This window comes from Cryptomeria japonica, chromosome 11, assembly GCF_030272615.1.
Source record: "Cryptomeria japonica chromosome 11, Sugi_1.0, whole genome shotgun sequence".
Lineage (NCBI taxonomy): Eukaryota > Viridiplantae > Streptophyta > Pinopsida > Cupressales > Cupressaceae > Cryptomeria > Cryptomeria japonica.
In genome coordinates, this window is record NC_081415.1 from 581,312,695 (window position 1) to 581,338,031 (window position 25,337).

At 36.7% G+C, this 25,337-nt stretch overlaps 1 protein-coding gene across 1 annotated transcript; it reads right to left on the reverse strand.

Annotated features, from left to right (window-relative positions):
* Positions 1–247: 247 nt before the first annotated feature.
* LOC131072916 (uncharacterized protein At2g39795, mitochondrial) lies at positions 248–3,024 on the reverse strand. Its single transcript, XM_058009213.2, has 3 exons — positions 2,468–3,024; positions 1,414–1,754; positions 248–605 (listed from the first exon to the last, which is right to left on the reverse strand). The coding sequence occupies exons 1-3, from the start codon at positions 2,741–2,743 to the stop codon at positions 446–448; spliced, it is 777 nt and encodes a 258-aa protein (XP_057865196.2). The 5' UTR covers positions 2,744–3,024; the 3' UTR covers positions 248–445.
* Between the last annotated feature and the right edge of the window lie 22,313 nt (positions 3,025–25,337).

Here is a 25,337-nt window from a genome sequence, read left to right on the forward strand (position 1 = left end):
AGATATGTCATCAAACCAAACAGCAAAGAAAGTTGCCCATAGTTTTCTGATTATACAAGGTCCTGCTGTAGGCAGACAAATTTCTGGGGACTAGATACCCTTCATTAATATTAAAGTCACAAATAACATAAATCTAAACAGAATTTGTAGCCCATCTTGACAAATATTAATTTCCTGTTGCTAAAAGAAACATTCATCCATATCATGATTAACCTTCTAGAGCAAAATTCACAAGACTAGATTCCTGTAATTAACTGTCAATGAGAAACTGCTTGTGACAAACTGGCAATGTCCATACCAACAAAAAGGAATCCGAATTACATAGGCAGACAACCTCAGAGTCTGAAGGAATTGGCTAGATGAAGGATTAAAAATTGTTCATTACAAAATCCTCTTCATTTTATGAAGGAAAAATGTTTAAATAGGTTAAAAATGAAATTAGATTCTACATCTCAACAAATTGCTTCACATTTTTCAACCATCTAATATACTCCCTGGAGTCTTTGTTTATCATGTATTCCAAGAGGAAATTTGATAGACTTCCCTTGACACCTCGTATTTCAAGGTATTTGTGAAAGCTCTTCTGCAAATTCTCATCCAAGTCCCTGATTATCCCAAAGTGCAATAGTTCATAATTATATACCTTCAAAAATATAGACCAAAATATAAACAAAACAACCAAATCCTACAAAATCTAAAACCCTTTTTCTCTAATTAAAAATTAAAATTCCTCAAATATCCAGAAACCTTTCCTTCAATCTTGAATCCTATAATACTAAACCAGTAAAAGAACTGAATCCTTACAAATCTTGATTAAAAACTCAGTGCACAAAACCCCTCTCTCTAACTAAAAACTCAGCGCACAAAACCCCTCTCTCTAACTAAAAACTCAGCGCACAACCCCTCCCCTTCCTTTGAGTTCAAGCACTCTAAAAATTATATCAATTCCATTTAAGGAAACTAAATTAGATGTAAGACCCTGAGCCATGTTCATATATGCCAATATTCACTCTAGTATTGTAAATCCTCTTCATTTGGTAACAAGAGCTTGAAACTCTAACTACCCTTAATCTGTCAAGAAACTCTTTGAACCCCTCCAAGCTTTTAAAAACCTACACCATGTACATAAAATTACCAGTGCCTTGGTAACCGCTCATCCCTTTCAAACCCCAACAATACTTCGATCAAGTGACAAAGACAGACATGAACCCTAAATGCTAACCCTGTAAATGCATAGACCCTCTGCAACATTTGCTAGCCCTGGTCGAATGTAAATACTCTTGAATCCTTATTAATTCACTTAAATTCTAAACACTCTTTATCTGATTAGAAACCCTTACAATCACACTCTCCACCTGCAGTTACAGCTATTCAATAAAATCAGAAGAAAAAATAAAAATATATAATACTTACGTAAAGGCTGGCCCTTCATAGGCAAGAACATCGTCATTGCCTTTTGGCTGCTTAGTGGACATCATATCAATAACAATCTCGTCAGGATATGCAGAGCAATTGAACTCCAAACAGGGGCCATCACCTTTAGATATGGTCACATTGAAGTTCAACTGGGGCTGTTGTGAGCCTTTTCCTTCCTCATCGTCATCATCATCATCTTCACCTTCCTGATCAACCATGCCAATCCCTAAAACCTCAACTTTGATATCCTCATTCCCATACTTCCTTCGCAAAATAACTGAATGTTCCCCAGGTTTATCTTCAATAGTAAAAGGAATCGTATCAGGGGTTACCACATCCTGTTACCAGCAAATAATTTATATAAGGAACAGACTCGTAATGAAATTTGTACCCTTCCGAAGACACTTTGTAAACAAAGACCATGTAAAGTGAGCAGCTTGCATGAAGTAGAAGATAAATCATATTTTTGAAACTTGGCCAATATACACTAATATTAGGTAGAATCATACAAATATTTTGTCCCAACCTTAAAAAAGATTGGTTGACATACTAGAAAATAAGTAAAGTTCATGCTTTCATTGCAAGCCTCGTAGCTATAGTTCGGAAATATGATTAATTCAGATTCAAACAGAATTTCTAAGTGGGAATAACCGGGTTCGAAAGTACGGGCTAATTCTGACTGACAAATGGAACACCCAAAAAAATTAGGAAAGGAATACATTATAATAATTTTTTAAAAACCATTAAGCTTTATCCTTTTCCCAATCGTAGGTCCAGTACTCAAACCCAAAACACCGGAACCTAACAATGAAATAAAGCAATTCATCCAGAACAAACAAATGGGCAAAACCAAGCATTTGTTCCCAGATGAAAATTACAATTGTATACGCTAGAAACAAATACTCTTAACAATAAAAAATCTAAATTAGAATTAAAGAAAGAAAAACTAGGAAGAGTATTTAAGCAGAAGATCATCCGGATGCTAAAATGTAATTTTTAGAAACAACAAAAATTACAGAAACTTATAAACGCTCATATTTCATGTCTGTACCTCATTAGGTGGGTCAGATTCAACGGCGCATTGAATTTCACTATCGAGAACTTTAATAAGATTCTCATCTGTTTTTGATGTGGCAACAGCTAAAGAAGCAAATGAGGCGCGGCTCTCAATCGACGAATTCCACATGCTTATTTGCAGCCTGCAACGGCTTTGAAAGGAACTTCCTACGGCTGCATGAATTGCTCTCTGTCGGCTCAAGGTTTTGAGAGCCATTGCCGCTGGAATAATGGCGGTCCCTGCTTTGCGCATTATTTGAAACAAAGCCATTGTTTGATTGTAGAGCTCAACTTCAATCGAAAGATTGAATGGTAATTGGTAGAGAAACAGATTTCAGAAGTTCCGTCTTTTTCTTTTATCAAATACGGACCTAAAGCCCTAGCTAGGGTTTAAACGTTTGATAAATGTTCAATCCCTACTATTTTGCGGATAAACCCTAACTACGCTGCCTTCAAGGTTCTAGAAACCTAACAGCTTCTGTGGCCGGGCCCTCCACTTTTTGAATCCCACGTGCTGGGCGGTAACTTTACGAAGGGAAGTGAACACTGAAATTTCCTCTCCCTAAAAACATATCAAACAAGGATTAATACATATTTAATATTTTTTTATTTAGTGACTATTAGAGTTTTATTATTTATATTTTAATAATTTTTAATATTAAATTAGTAATATTTAATATTATTTAAAATAATTAAATTTTTAACCCGTTAATGGGTCCCTGCGGGTTAATCCCCCTTTAGAAAAATAGGAGGTTAAATGGGAATTGCCAAGCAAGGAATGGATAAAAATAAACTTTGATGGGGCATCTAGGGGAAACCCGGGAACCTCAGAAGTGGGAGTAGTTGCGAGAGATGATAAAGGGGTCATCCTTTTCAAGGGTGCACGACGATTGCAGGATGGAACAAATAATGAAGCAGAGGTACAGGCGGCGCTTATGGCAACTGAATTGGCTATAAACATGAAAATCCCAAAGTTGCACCTGGAAGGAGATTCCCAAGTGATCATCAACGCAATGTGAAGGGCAATACCCCATCATGGAAATTATCCCATTGGATGGAGATCATTCTAGAAAAACTCAACCTCTTTGAGGAGTTTCGAGTCTCCCACGTAAGATGAGGTGCCAATGTAGTGGCAGACCTTCTCTCCAACATCGAATGTGACATGACAAGCCAAATGGCCAAGTGGTGGAAGGGAGATGGCAGAGTGTGGAAGTGGATTTAATGCAGTTCTAGAAGCATGAAATAATCAATATGCACTCAAGCAGCCCGTAATGACAAGTACGCCCTCTCAAAGGCACTACAATTAATGAGGCAATTACCGAGTACAGAGTATCTGTTCGAGATGATGGCGGGGGGCAGCAAATCTGTTGCGAAATCTCTTTCCTTTTACTTCATTGATTATGCATTTATGGCCCGTCGTAAACGACGGCGGAGGAATTACTATTTGGATTTGTGAGCGAAGTATTATCAAATAAACTGATTAATGAGAGTTTCTATGTCATTTGCATTGTAGTGTCTGGAGATAATAGTTTTGTGCAGGTTCGATGGAGGCAAATTTTACTCTGAGAATCGAGAAGAAATTGGTTCCTTTTTTGGGGACAGTGTCAGATAAAAGAATGCAGGGAGTCTTCAAATACAAAGAAGAGAAATTGTGGAGTGCAGCGCGTCTAATGTTGGGGGAGGAGTTGTCACACATTCACTTCTGGTATAGGACAAATATGGAGGTTTACTCCTTGATTATGGCCTTGGCATGCGAATTTGAACCAGAGGTGGAGAAAATAAAGCTCACGATGACAAAGTTGATTGACGGGGAATATCTCATCAACCTTGACTCCATTTTGGAGTGGGTTGTCCCTCAGATGGGAATCCACATTCGGGAGGGAGAGGTGGAGGAGGAGATATTACCCTTTGTTCGAGGGTCGGAAAACCGAGTAAAGGAGCAATGTCGTGAGCGAGCTCGCATAGGCTAGGAAGCCATGAAGCTCTACGTCAAACTAATCAAAACAAATGAAGTGTTGAAAGCCCTCAAGGTGGTGGCGTGTATGGAGGTTGGGAGAGAATTGCGAGACTGATTTGAGGAAGGGCGGGCGGTCTAGTTTTTAGCAAGTCTAGAAGGAGACCCGGACTTCGGGAGTTTGGATTGTATCCCGAAAATGAAGACCAAAGTAGCAAAAGGGAAAGCACTGGCAGATATTGCGGATGAGGAAGAGAAGCAGATGAACCGGAGCGATACAGACTAAGCGGCAACGGGTCTATAAATTTGTTTTGCTTTACTTCTACTACTAGTTTTTTAAAAAAACTATATTTTATGGATGACTGTAATATTTTAGTGCAGAGATGCACAATACTGGTGTCTTATTTCCCTGTTTTTAGCTTGAATGCTCCCCATAGTGGGTTAGGACTGTTAGTTTTTTAGGGCCGATGTTTAAATCTGGTATGGCCTCAGATGATTGTATCTCTTTTTTGGAATCAATATACCACAAAATTACCGATAAAAATAATAATAATAATTAATTTTTTTTTAAATTTAGGTTTTTAAAAAAATATTTTTTAATTATTTATTCATAAATTATAATTTTGTTTAGTAAGAATAATTGATATTTTACCAGAACTAATTTAAAAATAATAAGAATTAATTTTAATTGTTTTCAAAAACTTTTAAAGAATTAATAATTATTAAAAATAATTTTTTTAATTGTTAATATTATTAAATTATTAATTTAAATAACCATTTTATTTATTTTCATTATTGATTATTAATCATTTAAAATTATTCCACAACAGGGGTTCACCCCACAGCATGACGGTAATGTCACAAACCCTGGAATGGGGAGGTTTGTGGTTCGACTCACATGGCTTGTAGGTTGGCGTATTTCTTGTGCCCGTGATACGAATACAACTCAGCGGTGGTTGGCGGACAATATCCCAGGTAGACAGGCTGGATACTCATGCAAAAGGAGCACACGAGTACATGCACTGATTGGGAGATTGACCCATGGTAGGTGCACGTACAGGCTGAGTCGACAGATAGTGGAGTGATAAGGGTTCGTAAGGAGAGATAAGGAGTGACCGCAGATGGAGAGATAAGGAGAGTTTATCAGAGTAATAAGGGGTGCCTCGTGGAGCAATAAGGAGTGGTGAAGCAAAGTGATAAGGGTGGCCTTTGATGCGGAGCAATAAGGAGTTGCAATGGAGCAATAAGGAGCTAGTTGTGGAGTGATAAGGTGATATGTGTGGAGAGATAAGGAGAGGGAGATATAAGGCGTTTGGAGTGATAAATAGGGAGACATAAGGAGTCTTGTGGAGAGATAAGGAGAGGGAGATATAAGGCGTTTGGAGTGATAAGTAGGGAGACATAAGGAGTCTTGTGGAGAGATAAGGAGAAGGGAGATATAAGAAGATTTATGGTGTGACGGATTGATAAAGCCACATGAGATAAATATCGGGAGCGTTAATGCTTCAGACATGTTCACCATGGGGATGGGCATGTTCACCATGGGGATGGGGTCCCCCTTTGTGACCCTACTGGTTCATAGCTCCAGTCATAAAAAGCGGTTATTGTAGGGGCGAGACCCTGCTATCCTAAAAAGAGTTTGTGGATTGTTGCAGAGCAGTTGTAACACCTGTTATCGATAAAAAAAAAAATTATTCCACAACAATTTATAATTTTGACATTTTTTACTTTCACAATATTATTTATGATTTTATTAAAAAAAATATAATATCAATATAAATTACTAAGAACCGTCACGACTCAACCAAGACTCCACCATATTATGTTACTAAGTTATTATGCATTTGTGCCATATTTTGTTACTAAGTTATCATGCATTTGTATTTAAGGTGATGAAGATTTATTTGTGCAAAATAAAGAGAGGGTTAGTAGAAATAGCATACTAAAGAACAAAAATTACATAAAGTTCTAGATTTGTTTCATGTTACATATGCTTACAACAATATGTAAAAATCAATATATAGTGGAAATAACTAATTGTGAAATACAATTATTAATATTTATTTTTTTACATATTTTTATTTGAAGTTAGTATATTTAAATTAATTTAATGATAATTTTAAAAAATATAATAATTTATTTTTATTAAGTGATTTTTTTAATAAAGTTGAATACATTATGAAAAAAAAAAAAAAAAAATCTCTTAATAAAGTACTTAAATTGCAATTTTTATTAAAAATATTTTAATGTGTAGTAAAATATTATTTAAAAATAATTTGTTTGAATATAAAAATATATAATAATACAACATAGTAAAAGGTAGCATATAAATACATAGTATTTAGTACACATTCTAAGTAAAATCAAAACAAAAAACATTTTAAAAATTAAAAGTTTCATTTAGAAATAATAAAAAATGTTATTTAAATTTAATTTTAATATATTGTATTGTTGTTTATTCCCTACCCTTCGCAGCATTATAAAATCATTTGAAAAGGTAAGTGAACGGAAATGAAAACGATAAATAATAACATAAAAAATGGAATGGAAGTTATAGTGGGAGTTGTGGGGCCGACCATCTAAACTGTCAGGTTTGAGTGTGTCGGTTAAGCCTGGTCGGTAAGTCCCCCACTTATAACTAAGGTTTCAGGGCCACATCATCAAATATGATGCCACATCAGCATGCTTTTTGTCAAGCTGCCCAAAACAACCCAAAAGAAAGGTGAGGCCAATAATCATATATAAGGGTCCCCCATACTTGTGCAACTGATGTGGCATCACATGATTGGTTGCTTTTTATAACTAAGGGTACATTTCATTCAATTATGACTATTAAAGTTACAACTATTGGCGTCGATTTTTAGATTTAACTTTTCAATGTGATACCATTCTGAAGAATGAAATTACATGAGATCTTATTCCTTCAAGAAGGTGAATGCTCTGCAACTAGGGTTAACATGGACCCCTCGCGATCCTGGCATCGAGCTTCGCACTCCTACGTGTGGAGGAGGTGTAAGACCTCCTCCACAATGGTAAGCATTTCCTCTTCTTTCTTTCCTATTTCTAACCTACTGTCGAGGCGGGTGTAGTTATTGCAAATATGAAGGAGGTCAGGAACAATTAATGCTCGATGAAGGCAGGGATTAATGGGCCGGATGCGACCCATATGCCATTTACTAAAGTCATCGAGGAGGAAATCCTTGGTAAATCCTTCTGAGACGTCATTGTTGGTGACATCGTGCAGGTCTCGCAAGAGGCCAAGTTCTCTCTGGTAAGTGCTTCATTTGCAAGCATCAATGGCAGAGGCGGAGGATGAGGTAAGGACCTTGCCTTGGCTCCTTGTACTTTCTTTATCTCTCCTAACGATGCCATGACCGATGCCCTTGAACTTGAAAATAAGAGACTCCAAGATATTGCTATTTTCTTTGTTGTAACTAATGTGGATAAATGTTCGGCTAGGAAACTTCTTGATGATTGGATGAAAAATGTATGGGTTAAAAAAATAGGGTTCAATTTCTCTTTTTGTAGAATGATTCAGAAAGGTCTATTTGTTATTTTCTTGAAAGACAATAAATCTTAGTTAGAGGTTCTGCATAAACAATTTTGGGTCATTGGCCAAACCACCTTTAGGGCCCTCAAATGGTCCTTTGATGCGATTAATGAAGAAATTATGGCTATTTCTTGCCCTTGGTGGCTTCTAATTAAGAATTTACCTCCTATCTGTTGGAATTTCATTCTGCAAGTGCTTGAACTGATAGGAAAAGTGGTTAAAGTTGACCACTCTATGAATCTTGTCCCTAATCTAGATGCTAGAGTCTTGATCTCTATCAATCCAGGAGTTGACATACCCAAATTTCTCGATACAAGCTGCAGGATGAATCCTTCACCTACATTCTGGAAACCCTAGGTTGTATGAACCCATGTTTCCTTTGTAGGAGGGAAGGACATGTCAGGCAATCTTTCCCTATCCTTTCTAGAAGGTCTAAGCCTAATGTTATCTCGCATGGGTCCGACACGAATAAAGATGGGCCTGCTCTGCCCAATTCATCTTCTAAGTCTGCTAAAGAACCGTCTGTTAGAGATAAATTGGACTCCCTCAGCAAGGCCATCAATATTGTAGTGGCTAGTTTTCCTAAGGCTCAACCGGTTGATCTCCCCAACTTTGAAAGCAATTCCGACTTCGACCCCTTTAATGCAGAACCCCCCCCCCCAACTCGGCGGTTTCTGTAGTCGTCTCCCAGTTGGAAGAAATCAATGACTCTGGCTTTTAGGTGGTTTCAAGGAAAAATAAAAGGTCTAAAAAGAAAAATGCCCAACAATTGGCCCTGGAAAAAATTAGGGCCAGAGGGCAACAAAATTCTCATTCTGCCAAATCAGACCTTGTGCAAGATAGCTCTAGAACCCCTCTAGAGAATCTGGTAATGACCAGCCTTGGCGAGGACTCTCATGTCAAGTCAATAGTTAGAAATTTTAAAGGAATTGATCGTGGGGGTGATGTTAATAGGAGTAGGCTTGCAACCCCCCTTTCCCTCGGTGATCCTCAATCTACTCTCACAAATAGTCAATCCCAAGCTGGGAAAAATTCACCTGACCCGACATTAGTGCAGAACGATTTGTTGGACCATCCAAGGCATGAGGATTGCTCCCCTCATTCTATCCTCATCATGTCCCCGACCCTTGTTCCTGTGAAAGCTAATCCCTTGATTGATGATTATAATGTCCTTTATGAGATTATCCCGACTGCTCCAACAATTGACAATACTAGAACCCTTTGCTCTCTTGAGATAGGAATGACTAAGGGGGATTCCCAGGGAGATGTCTCCTCAATGGACATTCATGAGTCTGAGGTGGAAACTGAATTGAGATCCAACTTGTCGACCATTAATGGTGAGGAATTAAAGGATATAGACATCCTAAATGAGGAAATCTGTGAGGGTGAAATACTCACCAGAAGGAAAAGAGGAAGGTTGTCAGGATCTAAAATCAAACTCTCTCCCATGCATAAAAAATCTAACCAAAAGGCGAGTATCCCTAAATGCTTTAACAACTTCAAGGCTGACGAGAATGATAAATAATTGATTGTCCTCCATGAAATGTCTAACCTAGAATATATGGCGGCTAGAATCCCCAAACAGGAAATACATGGTGAGAAGAGTTCTTAATAGTCATAAGGACTTGGACTTTGTCCTACTTCAGGAAGTTAAAACAATTAACTTTACTTTGGAGATCAGTCTAAACTTCTTTTGGAATGACTCCCTCAAATTCTTCACTAAACATGAGAGAGGCAAAGTAGGGGTTGCCATTCTTATTAACCCTAATTGGAGAAACTCTATCCTTTGCTCTGGAGTCTCCCCTTGCAATAGAGCTGCTTGGGTTACTTTCCAACATGGAGATTCTTATTTCGGGCTATGTAACATATACGCCCCCAATGACTACAGAGATAGAGATGAACTTTGGAAATGGCTTTCTTCTCTTCCTGATATTCCATGGATCTTGGGGGTGACTTCAATATGGTCGAACACAAGGATGACAAATCAGGAGGTGTTTCTATTGAATGGAAAGGAGGAGAAAAGCATCACTGGGACATAATGAAAAACATGAAGAGATTGTTTGACCCATTGGAAGGATTAAAACATATTCATAAGGGCATTTGGTTTACTTGGTGCAATTTCCAAAAAGCTGGTAACATAATCTACTCCAGACTAGATAGATTCTAACCAATAAAGACTTCTTCTCCTTTATCTTGGATCACCAAGGCTGCCCGGTGGTGGTCAAGCCCTTCTCCCTCTCTGACCATCACCCTATCTTTGTTGAAATTGTCACTAGGAGTGCGAACAAACCCCATAGTAACGCTGGTGGTAAGTTCATTCTCAATAGAAATCTCCTCAAAGACCAGGACGTGCTTGCGGCTATCCATATAGTAAGGATGTTTAATAAGTGGAATCCCTCTAGTGGTTTCTATATCAACAATTGGGACACCTCGGTCAAAAGTTGGCAGAAGATCCTTGGCACCATTGGCAAAAAGAAGGCCAAAGATGCCAAGCAATTTGAGCTTGTTCTATCCTCCAATCTGCACAATACAGAGAAAGTCCTTCAAAATGACCCTAGCAATTCTCATCTTACCCACCAAGTGGCAGTAGCTAGGGATGAACTCAGGAAACGACAGCATCATAAAGCACTAGGTGCCCGAACCAAAGGAGACAAAGGTTCTAAGTTTTTTTTCAACCTTCTGAAGCAAAAGCAATGTAAGGAAAAGATTGATAAGCTTTGGGTGGATGGCAAGGAAATACTTGTCGATGAGGAAATCTTGGGTGAGTTCCTCAACTTCTACAAGCAGTTGTTCTCCTCTAAGGACTCGCCTGCTTCCAGGACTGCTAGGATCAAATGTGGGGCTCTTATCTCTTAGCTTGTTTCTCCCGATGAGGTTAAATCTCCTAGTAAACCCCTCTCATCGTAGGAAATTATTAAAGCCATCAATTCCCTTCATAATGACAAAGTGCCAGGGTCGGATGGGCTTACCATTGAGTTTTATAAGGCTAATATTGCATGGGTTGCTGATGATCTTCTTGAGGTCTATAATGAAGCCATCAAGACTGGGTCTCTGGGAATTAACATCAATAGGGGGTTGATCAAGCTTATTCCCAAAGAAGGGGACAAGGCTCTAATCAAGAACTGGCGCCCTATTACTCTACTCAATGTCTCATATAAGATTCTTGCTAAGATGCTTGCCTTAAGGCTCGAAAATATCCTACCTAAGTTTATCTACTCCACCCAAACTGGATTCATTAAAGGGAGATACATCTTGGAAAATATTATTACAAGATAGGAGGCCATGGAATGGGCTAGAGTTTCAGATCAAAAGGTGGTCATGTTCTTGTTGGACTTTGAAAAGGCTTATGACAGGATTGAATGGGGTTTTATCTCCACTATGCTCCAAGCCTTTGGTTTCCCGAGTTCTTTTGCCAATTTGTTAAGGTCCTTCTTAGGGATGCTCATGCCCAGGTAGAAGTAAATGGTTTGAGTTCCCAACCCTTCGAGCTTAGTAGATCTATTCGGCAGGGGTACCCTCTCACCCCTATTCTTTTTGTGATAGCCTTCGATGCTCTTTTTTATCTGCTCAAGGATAACTATCTCTCCCCTAAGGTTAGGGGACTCTCCCTTCCAGATGACTCAGAGTTGATCAACATCCAATTTGCAGATGATACTGCTCTTTTTTTGAGTTATCAAAAGAGAATTTGGATGCTCTATCATCCAAGCTCTCTCTGTTCTGTGATGCCGTAGGAGCTAAGATCTCTCAGTCCAAATCTACCCCGCTCAGATGGACTGAGAAACCTCCAGACTGGCTCTCTACCTATGGGTATCAGGGGGAGGGTCGAACACAATTGTCAGATATCTAGGGATTCGTTTTGTGATCTCTCCCTGCCTTAAGGGTATGTGGTCATGGATTAAGGGGAGGATTGAATCCAAACTTTCCAAATAGAATAAGCACTATCTATCGTTGGCAGGAAGAATGCAAGTGTGCCCAAAGGTCCTTTCCTCCTACAGTAGTTACTATGCATCTGTATTCAATAACTATCAGACCAACAAGTTACAGAAAACCATCCATGAATTTCTTTGGTCGGATGGAAGAGGTTACAGGAAAACCCACTCTGTCAAGTGGGAATGGTGCTGCATGGATAAGTCTATTGGAGGCTTGGGTCTTAAGGATCTAAAAAATCCAAGGGACTGCATTGGTTTCCAAATGGATCTTTCATGCACTAGAAGGTAATGAACCGTAGAAAGTGTTCATTCATAACAATATTAGGTTGGGGGTTCCTAAGAAAGCTAAATCTTGGAAGCTCCTCCCCATTAGCGATCTGCTAGCTAAATCCTTTCTAGTTTCTACCGCAGGCTTTGTTATTTTTAAAACCATCTGGAAAGTGTCGGAAGCTATTAGGTCTAGTGTTGGCAATGGGTTGAGCAGCCGTGTTAACCAAGTCTTTGGGGAAAGGTCAATTTGGTGGAACTTAACCCATAATGGTAAGCCTCTCGCCCTTACTCAAGGGTGTTCGGCCAAAAAATGGGCCAGCAAGGGTATTTGTTGTTTCAAAGATATCATAGCGAATGGAACTTTGATCCCATGGGACGAGCTCTACAGTAAATTTAATTTGCCTCTATCTAATAAGAGGACGTATAACATCTTGTGCAGTGCTTGTAGCTTCCTCCAACCTCCCATTTCTTGTTCTACTAATGATAATTGCTTTCTCTCCTTCATTTGGTCTAATGGAAGCCCGATTGGGAACCTTAAACCTTTCTCTATCTATAGATCCCTCTCCTCTGACTTCAGCATCCTTAACCATCTCAACTCTATCCGGTACTTTGACCTATCGCATGCTCAATGGAGCAATATTCTTAAGACTCTCTAGGGGTCTCCACTAGCTCTGAGGAAAAAAAACTTCAGATGGCTTTTACTTCTTGATAAGCTCCCTATCAAATTGAACTATTCTAAAGAGGACTTGTGCTCTATTTGTAAAGTTAAGGAGTCCAACAGACACATTTTTTTTTACTGCATTTTTGTGAAGGAAATTTGGCTTATGTTTGGTTTTACTCTTCCATTGCATAGTTGTATTCTTGGTGTTGTTATAGGATGCATTAAAGGCCGAAAGAAAGATACTAACATGTTCTGGAATTGACTTTCTGATGATATCCTTTGGTATTTATGGAAAGCTAGGAATTTAGAAAAATATCAAGGGCAAGTAAGGGCCCTTGCTGAGTCTTTTCAAAGTATCACCCTCCACTCTGTCTGCTCACAAGTTACCATGGTGTTTAGACTAAATAAAGAGAAGTTTCAAAGATTCTTGTCAGATGGGCATGCCACAGTATTCATCTTCGAGCTATCTCATGGTTACACATGGGGAAGAACCAATGTTGAGAGAACCCCATTTGTGAACGCCCTCGATGCTCTCATGGAAGAAATTAGGGGTAATGGCCACCAGGCGAGACAACAGATGATCCAATCTACCAGGATGTTGGATGATCGTCGACTCGTCTAGATGGGAGGACCTGCAGGATGGATCACCTGGATTTAAACTAGGCTTACACCATGGGCAAGATTTTTTTGTTTTTGGAAAAACCGATGTAATTTCTCTGACATATATGTTATATAGGAAACTTGATAGACATAACATGTACAGGTGGTTATTATTTTGCTCATTTATGATGTACTGATAAAATAGTTACATCCAATTTTGTACTACAGTTTATTCGCTATATCAATACAAAAAAAACTTTTGGTGTCAAAAAAATTTACTCAACTACTCGATCCTCTCCCCTATATTTAATTCACTTAAATGTATAAGTTGAGTTTCTAAAGATCGATTTGGTTTAGGATAATGAATGTTATGTTGTAGATGTATATTGTAATTCATTTTTGTAATTTTTTTATAAATTGTTATAAGATTATTTTGGATTTTAGTGAATTTATAGTTGCAGCTTCAATCTCTTTGTGTATGGTTTTTAGCTCAAAATTGTGTCTTAAAATTTAATTCCTAATTTCTTCATAAATGCATCTCCTTATAATAATAGTTAGCATTTTAATTTATCTCTTTCAAGATAACACAAAAACAAAATAGTGCATAAGGTATAAACATTCCTTCAAGTTTGAAGTGGAAGCTCCAATTTTAAGAGTGGAGAACATGATAATATTCTCTTACATAGAAAAAAACTAGAATGAGAAAAGTTTTTTGTCCATGATATACAAACACACCAAAAAGGCCTAAAATTTCCACAATCCATATCCATGATAATGAGTTCTTATGGATTTGACTAAGTAGGAGTTGAGCTATACTCTATGATCCATGATCCATCATCAAGGTGACAAAAATGGTAGATTGGAGACCAATTGAACTCATTAAATAGGAGAGAATGAGGGATCCATACAAAAAACAATAGAAGAATTTGGCTCTTTCTAGTTTACATAGTAAGTTTACCACAATCAACATCCTTGTTGTTGCTTTATTCGAATCAAATGAATCTGCTGCTCTTAAATAGGCACATATCAATGACTCTTTCCTTTCCAATCTTCACTACATACATTTGATATTCCTCACTTCCTGTTTGTAATTGGCATGCATTTGTAACTACAAACAAATCTTTATAAATGCTATTTTGAATACTCCAATTGTTCAAATACAACTTGAACAATCTACTTCCCAACATTTGTAACTGTCCAACATTTCTTTTTGTTTACATGGAATATTCTATTGTGTTGTGGCTGTAGAGATCACTTCTCGATGTAACTCTCTCTCTCTCTCTCTCTCTCTCTCTCACACACACACACACACACACACACACACACACACACACACACACACACACACACACACACATGCATGTACAGACTGAGCAATCCCTTGCATACCATTTGCAAGGCGTAATAACTGTGGAGGATGAGGCTTGCGTGTAATGGTGTGGATATCCCTAATCAGAGAATCAATATTCCTCCTAAAGCTTTGCCTCGGCTGATCGGGTGGAGGTGGCACTAGACCTAATAGATCATCTATCTCAAACTCGTCCATGATGTGAAAATAATTTGCATATATATACAAACATGAAAATTTACAATTACTATTTAATTTACATTTCACCTTCCAAAAAAACTTATAATTAAATACAATTTACCAACTTAAATATAAAAAAGGAAACTCACATAGATCTTTATTTTTAATAGGTGGATCTATTTTTATAATAAGCATCATTTAAGAAATATTATCCACTTAAATCAAAGTATAAGAAATATTCTACAAAATAAAACATCATAATGCCCATGCAACTCAAACAATGCTTTTTTACCTATTTTTCTTAATATATATCATTTTTTAATAATCATTATATAAATCATTTTTAATATGGAACATGAATTTGATTTAACATAAGGAACATGGATTTGATAAATTAATTTGATTTAAGATAGATCAATATTATATAAGGAACATGAATTTGATTTAACATCTAAAGATGCATTAGTATAAGTTCCATCAAAATCATAAAAATAATCATGAGAGAGAGAGAGAGAGAATAGATAATGAGAGAGAGAATAGATAATAAGAGTGTGTGAGAGAGAGAGTATGTAATGTGAGAGAGAGAGAGAGAGAGAGAGAGAGAGAGAGAGAGAGAGAGAGAGAGAGAGAGAGAGAGAGAGAGAGGAATCTTATGGGTATTAAAGGTCCTACTAAGGGGTAGTTAGGTATCTTAAGGGGTCCTAGGTATCTTAAAAGGTTGTAGGTTATACTAAGGCGTCCTAGGATATTATTTTAACTTCTAACTATACATCTTTAATATTTATACACAACATTGGAAACATATAGAATGTAACATTTTAACACATGATCAATTTAAAGTCCAATTTAAACATAAATTAAACATCAAAACATAAATTAAACATCTAACTTTTACAAAAGAAACTTATAATTAAATACAACATTTAGAAATAAAAATTTAAACATTCAAACTTTTACACACGATTAAAATAGAGAGAGAGAGAGGGAGGGAGGGTAGGTAGTTTGAGATACAACGAGTTAGAGAGAGAATAGATAATGAGAGATAGAGAGTAGGTAATGATAGAGAGAGGGTAATGAAAGAGAGAGAGAGAGAGGGGGGGGGGTAATGTGTGTGTGAGAGAGAGGGAGAGAGAGGGGGTAAGGTGTGTGTGAGAGAAAGAGAAGGGGTAATGTGAGATTGAGAGAGAGAGAGAGAGAGAGCGTAATGATAGAGAGGGTAACGTGTACATGTGAGAGAGGGGGGGGGTTTATTGTTCATTTTCATCTAGGGTTTATTGTTCGTTAATTTTTTAGGGTTTGTTCGTTTATTTTCGAGGGTTTTTTGTTTGTTTTTTTATTCTAAGGTTTATTGTTGATTTTTTTGTAAGGTTTTTTGTTCATTTATTTTCTATCTAGGGTTTATTATTCATTTTTCTGTCCAGGGTTTATTGTCTTTTTTTGTGTCTAATGTTTATTGTTCATTTACTTTTTTGTTTTTTGTTTTTTCCTACAGTTTTAAGTTTTTACTATTTTTTACTTTTCATTTTTTTTGCAATATTTAAAAACTAAAAATTATTTTAAACATGAAATTAAATAAATAAATAAATAATTCAAACTTTAAAACACTACAATTAAAAAATAACAATAAATTAACATTTTTTTTATGAAAAATAATAATAATAATAAAAAAGAATATAAAAAACAAAACTATGTACCTGGAAGGAGGTAAAAAATGGTATTCGTGCTCCTCTAAAATGTTTACCCATTTTTGAAGCAGTGAAAATGATGGAAAATGGATTAAAAAAATAAAATAAATACATTCAAAAAACGGGCGCCCATTTTATACAAATTGGGTACCTGTTTAGCTCCGAGCACCTGCACCAAAACGGGCGTATGTTTTCGAAAAATGTGTGCCCATTTTTTAACGCCTCGGGCACCTGAAGCGAAACGGGTAGCGGGCTCTTTTGCCAACCCGTAGACTTCCTCGGGATTGGGACCCAACTTTCTGCATTTACCCCAAATATAAATGTATATATGTATATACACACATATACATATACATATATGTATGTATACATACATGCATGTACACACACACATATATAATTTTATAATATATATAAAATATGTTGAGAGATATCCTTCTTGAGGTGCCTATTAGAGTTTAGGGTGAAAAAATATTAGAAATAGGTGCCTTGATAAAGATATCTCTCTACATATATATTGTATGCACACATACATGCATGTACACACACACACACATATATAATTTTATAATATATATAAAATATGCTGAGAGATATCCTTCTTGAGGTGCCTATTAGAGTTTAGGGTGAAAAAATATTAGAAATAGGTGCCTTGATAAGGATATCTCTCTACATATTTAATATATATTATAAAGTTAAATATATAAGGTAGTAGCAGTCATGACGCGACATAGAAGACATTAAAGAAGTTAATATAAATTTATATAGTATTGTATTAAATAATATTATAATTATTTTCAATACCTATAATCATATTAATATATAATATAATATTCTATTATTAGTATAATATTAATTTATGGATAGGGTAAAATTATAGTTAGGATTTAAGTTATAATTTACTTAGCATTATGGTTCAAGCACAATTAGGGTTAGGGTTAACATCAGAGGTTAGGTTTTGGGCTCAAATGTGGTTCAATTGTGGTTAGGGTTTGAATATGGTTAGATTAATGTCGAAGTTGGAGGTAGGGTTTAATTATAGTTAGATTAGGTTTTGATTATAATAGGGGTTTGATTATGGTTAGGGTTAGGTTTTGATTCTAGGGTTTAATTATTGTAGATTGAGGTTCAAGTTGGAGGTAGGGTTTAGTTGTAAGATTAGAGTTAAGTTTAGGGTTATGTTTCAATTATGGTAAGATTAAGGATAGGGACAGGGTTCAATAAGGATTAGGGTTAGTATTACAGTTAAATTGAGGTTTAATTAGGGTTAGTGTTAGTGTTAGGATTCAAAAAGGGTTAGGGTTTAAGGATAAAGCATGGTGTTAGGGTTAGGGTTCTATAATAAAGCTTGGTTTCAATGTAAGGGTTAAGTTTTAATTAGAGTTAAGGGTTACCTTAGAATAAATATTTAATTAGTATTCGGGTTCAATTAAGTTTGGATTAGGTTAAGGTCAAGGTTAGGTTGTGTTTAGGGAAAACTTTAAGAAACCCCCCCCCTTGGACAAGGTGTAAAAACCTGGCGAAAGCTGTATAATTCCCGAGGAAAATTTTAATTTTACTGGCAAATTTTTGTGGTTTATAGAGAAAAAATAATAATTCCATTGACGAATTAGCCGTGATCGCTCAAAGTTTGTGAAAAATCCTGGCAAACGGTAATGTTTTTAAAACCAAAAAAATATTTGCATGGGCGAATTGTAATGTTTTTAAAACCGGAAAAATATTTGCATTGGCGATTTCAACCTATTTTCAAACCATTAAAAAAAAATATTGGCAATTTCAACCTATTTTCAAACCACAAAAATAAAATATTGGCGATTTCAAGCTATTTTCAAACCATAAAAAAATATATTGGTGATTTCAAGATATTAAGTCATTAAAACACGTGGCACACAGTCGTCAACTCTATGCTTGAAAGACTGCCCATTAGAAAATCTCGCGACCTAGCGACAAGCCCTTACGACTCTATCTCCAACTTGCAAGCTGAAAATGCTAAGCCTTCATAACCTCAAGATCTAGCGATTGAGGGAAATTGAATTGTCACTCGCCAATTCTCGACCACAAAATGTTAAGTCCTCGTCACCACAACAACTTGGAGATAGTGGTAACTTTAACCCTTGTCACGTACTCGCCAACATAAAATTGTTTATCTCTTAACCACTAGCACTTCACTCACAAGCTCGTGGCTTGATCAGGTCTTCAGACATTTAACTTTGTGAGCTGGCGATAACCATAAAACTTAACCACAAATTGTCTAGTCGCTAGCTCGCAACCTAAAAATGCTAACATTAAACAAACATGAGAGCTAGTGACAATTGTATGAAATGAGTTACTCGCTAACTCTTGCGGCTATAATGTATGACATCAGACCAACTTGAGACCTCGCGACCAAAGCTATTTCATTAACAATCTCCAGCTTGGTAACATAAAATGCTAACACCCAAAAAGCTAGAGACCTCACGATGTAAAACCAAACCAACTTGTCACCAGCTTGTGGCTTGATCGCGTCTTCAGATATTTTACCTTGCGAGCTGGTGATAACCATAAAACTTAACCACAAACTATCTGGTCGCTAGCTCACAACCTAAAAATGCTAACATTAAATAAACATGAGAGCTAGCGACAACTGTGGTGGCAAGCTAATATGTATGAGGAATTTTTAAGGCTTGGATGCCGACTCATTACTGAGGGACTAGTTTGAAGGTTTCTCCTGACTCGAGGTTGATTAGACAAGTGAGGACGACGGTTTCAGAGGCATAAAAGGATTGGACAGCTTCTGAGTTAGAGATGGGAGATCACAGATTTCTTTGAGAAATCAGAGCTTAGGTTGCTTGTTGTTAGGGATTCTGAAGCAGAATTTGTCCAATCAAGGAGGAATAAAATCAGAACAAAATCGTTCATAATAGATGAACCTTAGAAGGATGCAGTGGATTTGATAGGCATGACTTCTAGAGTCTACAGTCATGTTGAAAAACACCAAAATGATTATTTTGCATGTGAATGAGCATCACCAAATGAAGTGTTAAAAGGTTATAAATACAATGGAGTGGTGACTTAATTGGTAGAAGAGAAAAGAAACCTTTCTCATTTTCTTAGAGTGGTTTTTTCCTCAGAAAGGAAGATGATGTTTGAGCAGGATCGTGCATGGAGTTGTTGTGTGCTCTGTGATACTGGATGGGTGTTTTTTTGTTTTCTCCTATGTGAGTTTGTTTATTGACAAAGGGGTTGTGATAGTGAGAAGGATTGCCATAGGGGGTGTGAAAGCCTTTTCTTATGAAGAAAGCCCAAGCATGGCACATCCTTTGCTTCTACTCTACCACAGGATGGCAGGGGGTTTGAAGAAGGAGTCCGTAGAGGAATAAAATAAGGATTTGTTTGGGTGGGAAGTGGTAGCAAGTCATCTTTGTGACGACATGGAAGTTGCAACCCCTCCCCAACATATTACATTTACCCTAAATCTCCTCTTTCCACTTTCCCTGATCGTGGGCATGAAGGCTCAAGCTCCTCTTTCCATTTTCTCTGTTCCTGGGCATGAAGGCTTCCTCCTCTATTTGGAAATGATCTGTTGGATAGAACGTAACATCTCACATTCCATCTGAAGGCATCAGGGTGATAATGACATGGCTCAAACAGTTTTGCAAGTTGTATAGTCATTGGGTTTCCTTTTCTAGTTCCAGTAGTAATTCTAGACTTTAGGTGAAGGGAGCAAGTTGTATAGTCATTTATAGAGAAAATGAAAAGCATTTAGTGTCAAGCTTTATGCAGGTTCTTGAAGGAGTTATATAAAAATTTATTTTGTGACGGTCGACGAAAGTAGTAATTTTATTCAATAGAAATTAAATTCTGATCTATTTCTCTCCGGTGTATAATTCTATCTCTTTCAAATGATCAGAATCATGAGTTTTAACTTTTTTCATTTGTTGCATTGTTATGGTGTATGTAATTTTTCATTTAATGCTTCCTATTATGCCCAGGAATGCAAAATTTCTATTAGTCTGGAATCATATTAAGGATTCACCTCATTGTAATTGGTGGGTGGATTATAGGTATGAGTAAATGCCAAATTTATGGAGGAGGGAAGACATGTACATGATAGTCATAGAACACCTCCATATATATTGCATAAACATCCATAGCATATAAAATCATAAGAGTGTTAAGAATGAAAGTATCAAACACCACAATAGATAGGAATACAAAATAATTAGTAAAACATGCATGCAACTCAATTAAAGGGAATATCTTTTGAGGATCCAATTCCATGATAGATGTTATAGACAAATCACAATTTCATAATCAAAGGAAAACAAGAAAACATATTCACCCACAATGAATCAACTATTATAATTGGAAGGTCACTTCACCAAGTCAACATCAAGACAATAGACCAGTGCCTTATCCTAGGGCATAGAGTCACTTACAATTCAAAGACAACCTGATAATAAAATTCAATAAAATTCATTTGCAGATAAATAGGAATGAATATGCCATTACATACACAACCCAGATTCATACGTAAACTGAAAAACCCTTGACCATTCAATTCATAGTGAAAACGTAAATTCCACACAAACACAATTATGTGAAGATCTCAAACTGCAAATGATATTCATATTATATTCATAATGATATCAGAAAGTAAATTCAAAATGCGATTCAGCTATGCACTTATCAAATTCTTGAACAATTGAACTATTATAACTATATCAGAGTTTTCAACATCAATAAAAGTGGCCAACTGGCCATCCCTCTCTACCGATCAAAAAGAAAAAGTGGCCATCCCTCTCAAATTAATCTTGGAATCCTTTTATAAGATGAGGATTCAACAAGCTTAGAATTACTATGAGGAATCTTGGGTAGCAACCTGCCATTTCTTCTTTTGCTTTAGCATGGCTTGCCACCTGTCCACCTCTTTGTCTATTGGCCAACTGAATGCCTTTATCTCTTCCAACTTTGCAATTGAATCTGTCCATCTGGCATTTGTAAGTTCCTTGGCCTCAACAATAAATGTTGCATGGTCAACCTCAACCTTGAACAGTGAATCAAGCATACCGTTAAGGAAATCAACATCAACTTGTTCATGTATATGCTTGATTATTTCTTCTTGCTCCATAATCAAATCAAATTCACTAGTCCAATCAGAAACTGATTTCAAATCTCCATTACTACCATAAATTGAAGGCACCAATTTACTATAACCTTCCCCAAATGGCTGCAATTTTTCATTTATAAGCACATCCTTCCCTGTGAAAAATGCATAAGCTGCATTCATTACCTCCACCATGCCTTTAGTGTCACTGATCTTGGGAGAGAACTTGTCACTATACATCATTGCAGTATCTAGATTATCCATTAATTTGCTTCTTCTTGACCAAACATTGAACAAAGGTCCAAGAAAAGCGACAACCTCAAAGGATGTTTTACTTGCCTCTTTCAAAGAAATGTGCAAATAATGCACTACCATCAATTTTCCTTTCAATACATTAATCATGTGTTTCAGAATTCCTAACACAACACAGATAGCCTTGAATTTTTGTTCCTTTTCAAGCTTTTCAATTTTCTATGTGTATTCCTCCATTTTTGTTGTCACATCAACTGGTATTTCTTGTACTTGTTCTGTAATTTGTATTGAAGGGGGCTTATTTGCAATTTTTTCTTTCAACTCCACTAACTCTTCCTCCAGAGCACCCTTCTTCATTAGTGTCTCTTCATATTTTTTAGATAATGCAATCAATTGGCTATATGTTTCTGTGTATCTTCTTGACAAATCCTTTATTTTTGATAAATTCATGGAAAAAACTTGAGTAAAAAATGAGCCAATCTCCGTGTCAGTTGTGTTATGCAAATTCCAGATCATTCTGTCAGCTTTCTTTTCTACTTGGATATTTAGGTGGGGCTTTTGAGTGGAAGGGGCCAAAGACCAAGCACCAAGTGTCTTTGACTTAGGATTAAATCTTGATCCTCTTATTACATCTCCAATTTCAAATTCAGTTTTAAACATTGGGTCCTCTTGCTTCCTAATCTGATCAATAATAAAAATAGTCTAGATATCCCAATTAGGCATCATAATCATACCAGTACTCTTAATCAATTGTCTTGCCTGTTCCATAGATATTTGCTCCCTGTCAGGATCATATTCCTGCAGTGCCTTGATGATCTCCTCTTTCTTTTCTACATTTCCTTCCTCTATGATTAGATTTTGTCTTAACTGATTTTGTTTCAACCTTGTAAAAAAAAATAAAAATTCATCTGACTTAATAAAGTCATCATCTTCCATGAACTCATTTGACAACATCACATGCTCATCAAAGCCTTGAGTGAGGGCTTCATTTGTTTCTCTATGTTCTTCATTCTACCCTGCTTCTTTGAGATGTGTCCTTGTTTGATGAAAGTAGTGTCCTTGTTCTGTAACAATTGCTCTAGCAGGGTCTCTCCTCACAATTGTATCGACCTCTTTGGTTTTTTGTTTCTTTGCAGCTGGCATTCAGGTAGATTTAACTTCATCCCCACTCTCTATATTATCAGCATACACTCTAAGTGGCCTCTTGCCATGTGAAGAATGTCCATCTCGGGGGTCTTGCTGCTGAGCAGCCACTTCTGGAATTTGAGGCATTTGTTCCATCAGAGTTTCATATAAACTCAACATTATGTTAATCCTCTCCAGGTACGGGTTATCAAGGCAAAAACTTGAGAAACTAGGGTCAACAACCTTCGATTTTGCTTCAACTCTCGTCAAATTTTTCCATTTTCTTCTCCTTTCTTGTAAGTCCTCTTTTCTTAGCAAATTTCTAACCACATCTTCATCATCCAATGGTTCATAGTCCTTTATTGTGGCCCAAGGTGTCATTTTGGGTAATGCACGTTTAATAAATTCTTCAGGATCACAAGATTTAGACACAACATTAACCAACCTATACTATTTAAGGAAATTGTTTACTTCATCAAAGGAACTCCTACCAATGGTAAAATCAGACACAACCCAAAGCCTAGGAAGAAGAGAACCCTTCCTGTGTTTGTCAAGGTATTCTTTTTCAACTAGGGTCAATTGCCAAATAAACTCCATAAAAGCAATCCTAATTGGAACAAATTTTGGTAAAATATGGGGAGGCTGAGGACACCCATAGACTCTAATCACAATAAAGTTATCAAAAAAGAAAAAGTTCCCCTAGCTGTATGAAATAGACCAGTTTGGAACATACTGGTAGGTCTCAAAACTCTCCTAACATTAATTGACAATCATTCCCTATTTATTCCTAGCATTTCCATAATTGGCAAAACAATCTAATTTTCAAAGAAAAGGAAAGAAGAATGGGGAGAACTACTATCCCAAACCTGGGTCCATCTTTGTATTGGCAAGACACCCAATTCTTCTTTGAAAAGCTCCAATTCTTTATCCATGAACTCAACATTATAGAACGAGATTAAATGCATTAGCAATGAATAATGCTTGAATGTAGGGCTAGGTGCACCACTCTGAATTTCAACTAGAGCATTATGAATGTGTTCAAACACATAGCCCACATAATCATAATCTTTGTTAACATCTGGGTGTTGAATGTCCATAGCCATCATCAGTAATTCAACTGACAATGTTGAATCTCCATCAAAACCCAACACTTTGCATAATGCATAGATTGTACAATGCATATAATGGTGGAAAGGTGTGATGTCAAATGGTGGTTCGATACTATTTGGAATTATAATCAGTTTCTTATTCACCCTAGGCATGTATCTAGGCATTGCATGCTTCTTGATAACACCTTTGTATTTGTCATAATCCTCTGCAATCCGCTCCAAATCTATATCTATACATGCAGCACCAATAATCTGGAAAGCTTCAACAAAGCTAGCTCTGTTAATTGAAACTAGGGCAAACTGGTTCTTTCTTCTGATTACCCTAGATACTGGGCAATAGCATTTGGCCAACTCTTTGATCAAATCCACATCAACATACACATCTAACACAATTAACTTTGCCATATTTAAATCCCAAGGGTTTGACATCAAGATACCCTTAACCCTATTATTCCAGAAATAATGAAACAGAGCAGAACCAGTCATATGAAGCGTGGTCAGGTTTCTGCATTGGCTCCATAAATCTTTTCATGCCAAATCATTTGTATTCAAAGCAATGGAAGTCCTTGACAACAAATCTACAAATTCTTCTTTGTATTTCTTAACCGTCTTTTCCTCAATGGTCTTAGGCTTGGATTTGGAACCTCCAGGTCCTCCACTTGTCGTGGCCTTGGGCTTGGAACCTCCAGTTCCACTCGTCACCTTTCTCATTTTAGCTGCAGGAGAAAAACTTAACCAATTTTCTGAAATTTTCCCACACCCAACACTCTGAATTCTCCAACGTTGTTGTAGAGCTCAATTCACTGGATTACCTCGAAGATAGAATGCATTAATGCAATTATACAAAATCTCAGCTCGATCATGCAATTTATGGTATTTGGGCGTCATCACTTCTCTCAAGTCTCATCAATTGCCACACTTGCATGAACTAGCTACTATGGCATTAATTCAAAGCTGAAGTACTCGAGCGAAATTTGAATTCATGCCCTTCTATTTGATTGACGATTGCCATTCAAAACTTTTACGAAACTGGGCAAACAAGTCTACGTGTCAATCCCCATCTTTAATCGCACACTCGCAACCGGTTATAATAATTTTGAAAGTAATCGGTGAGTT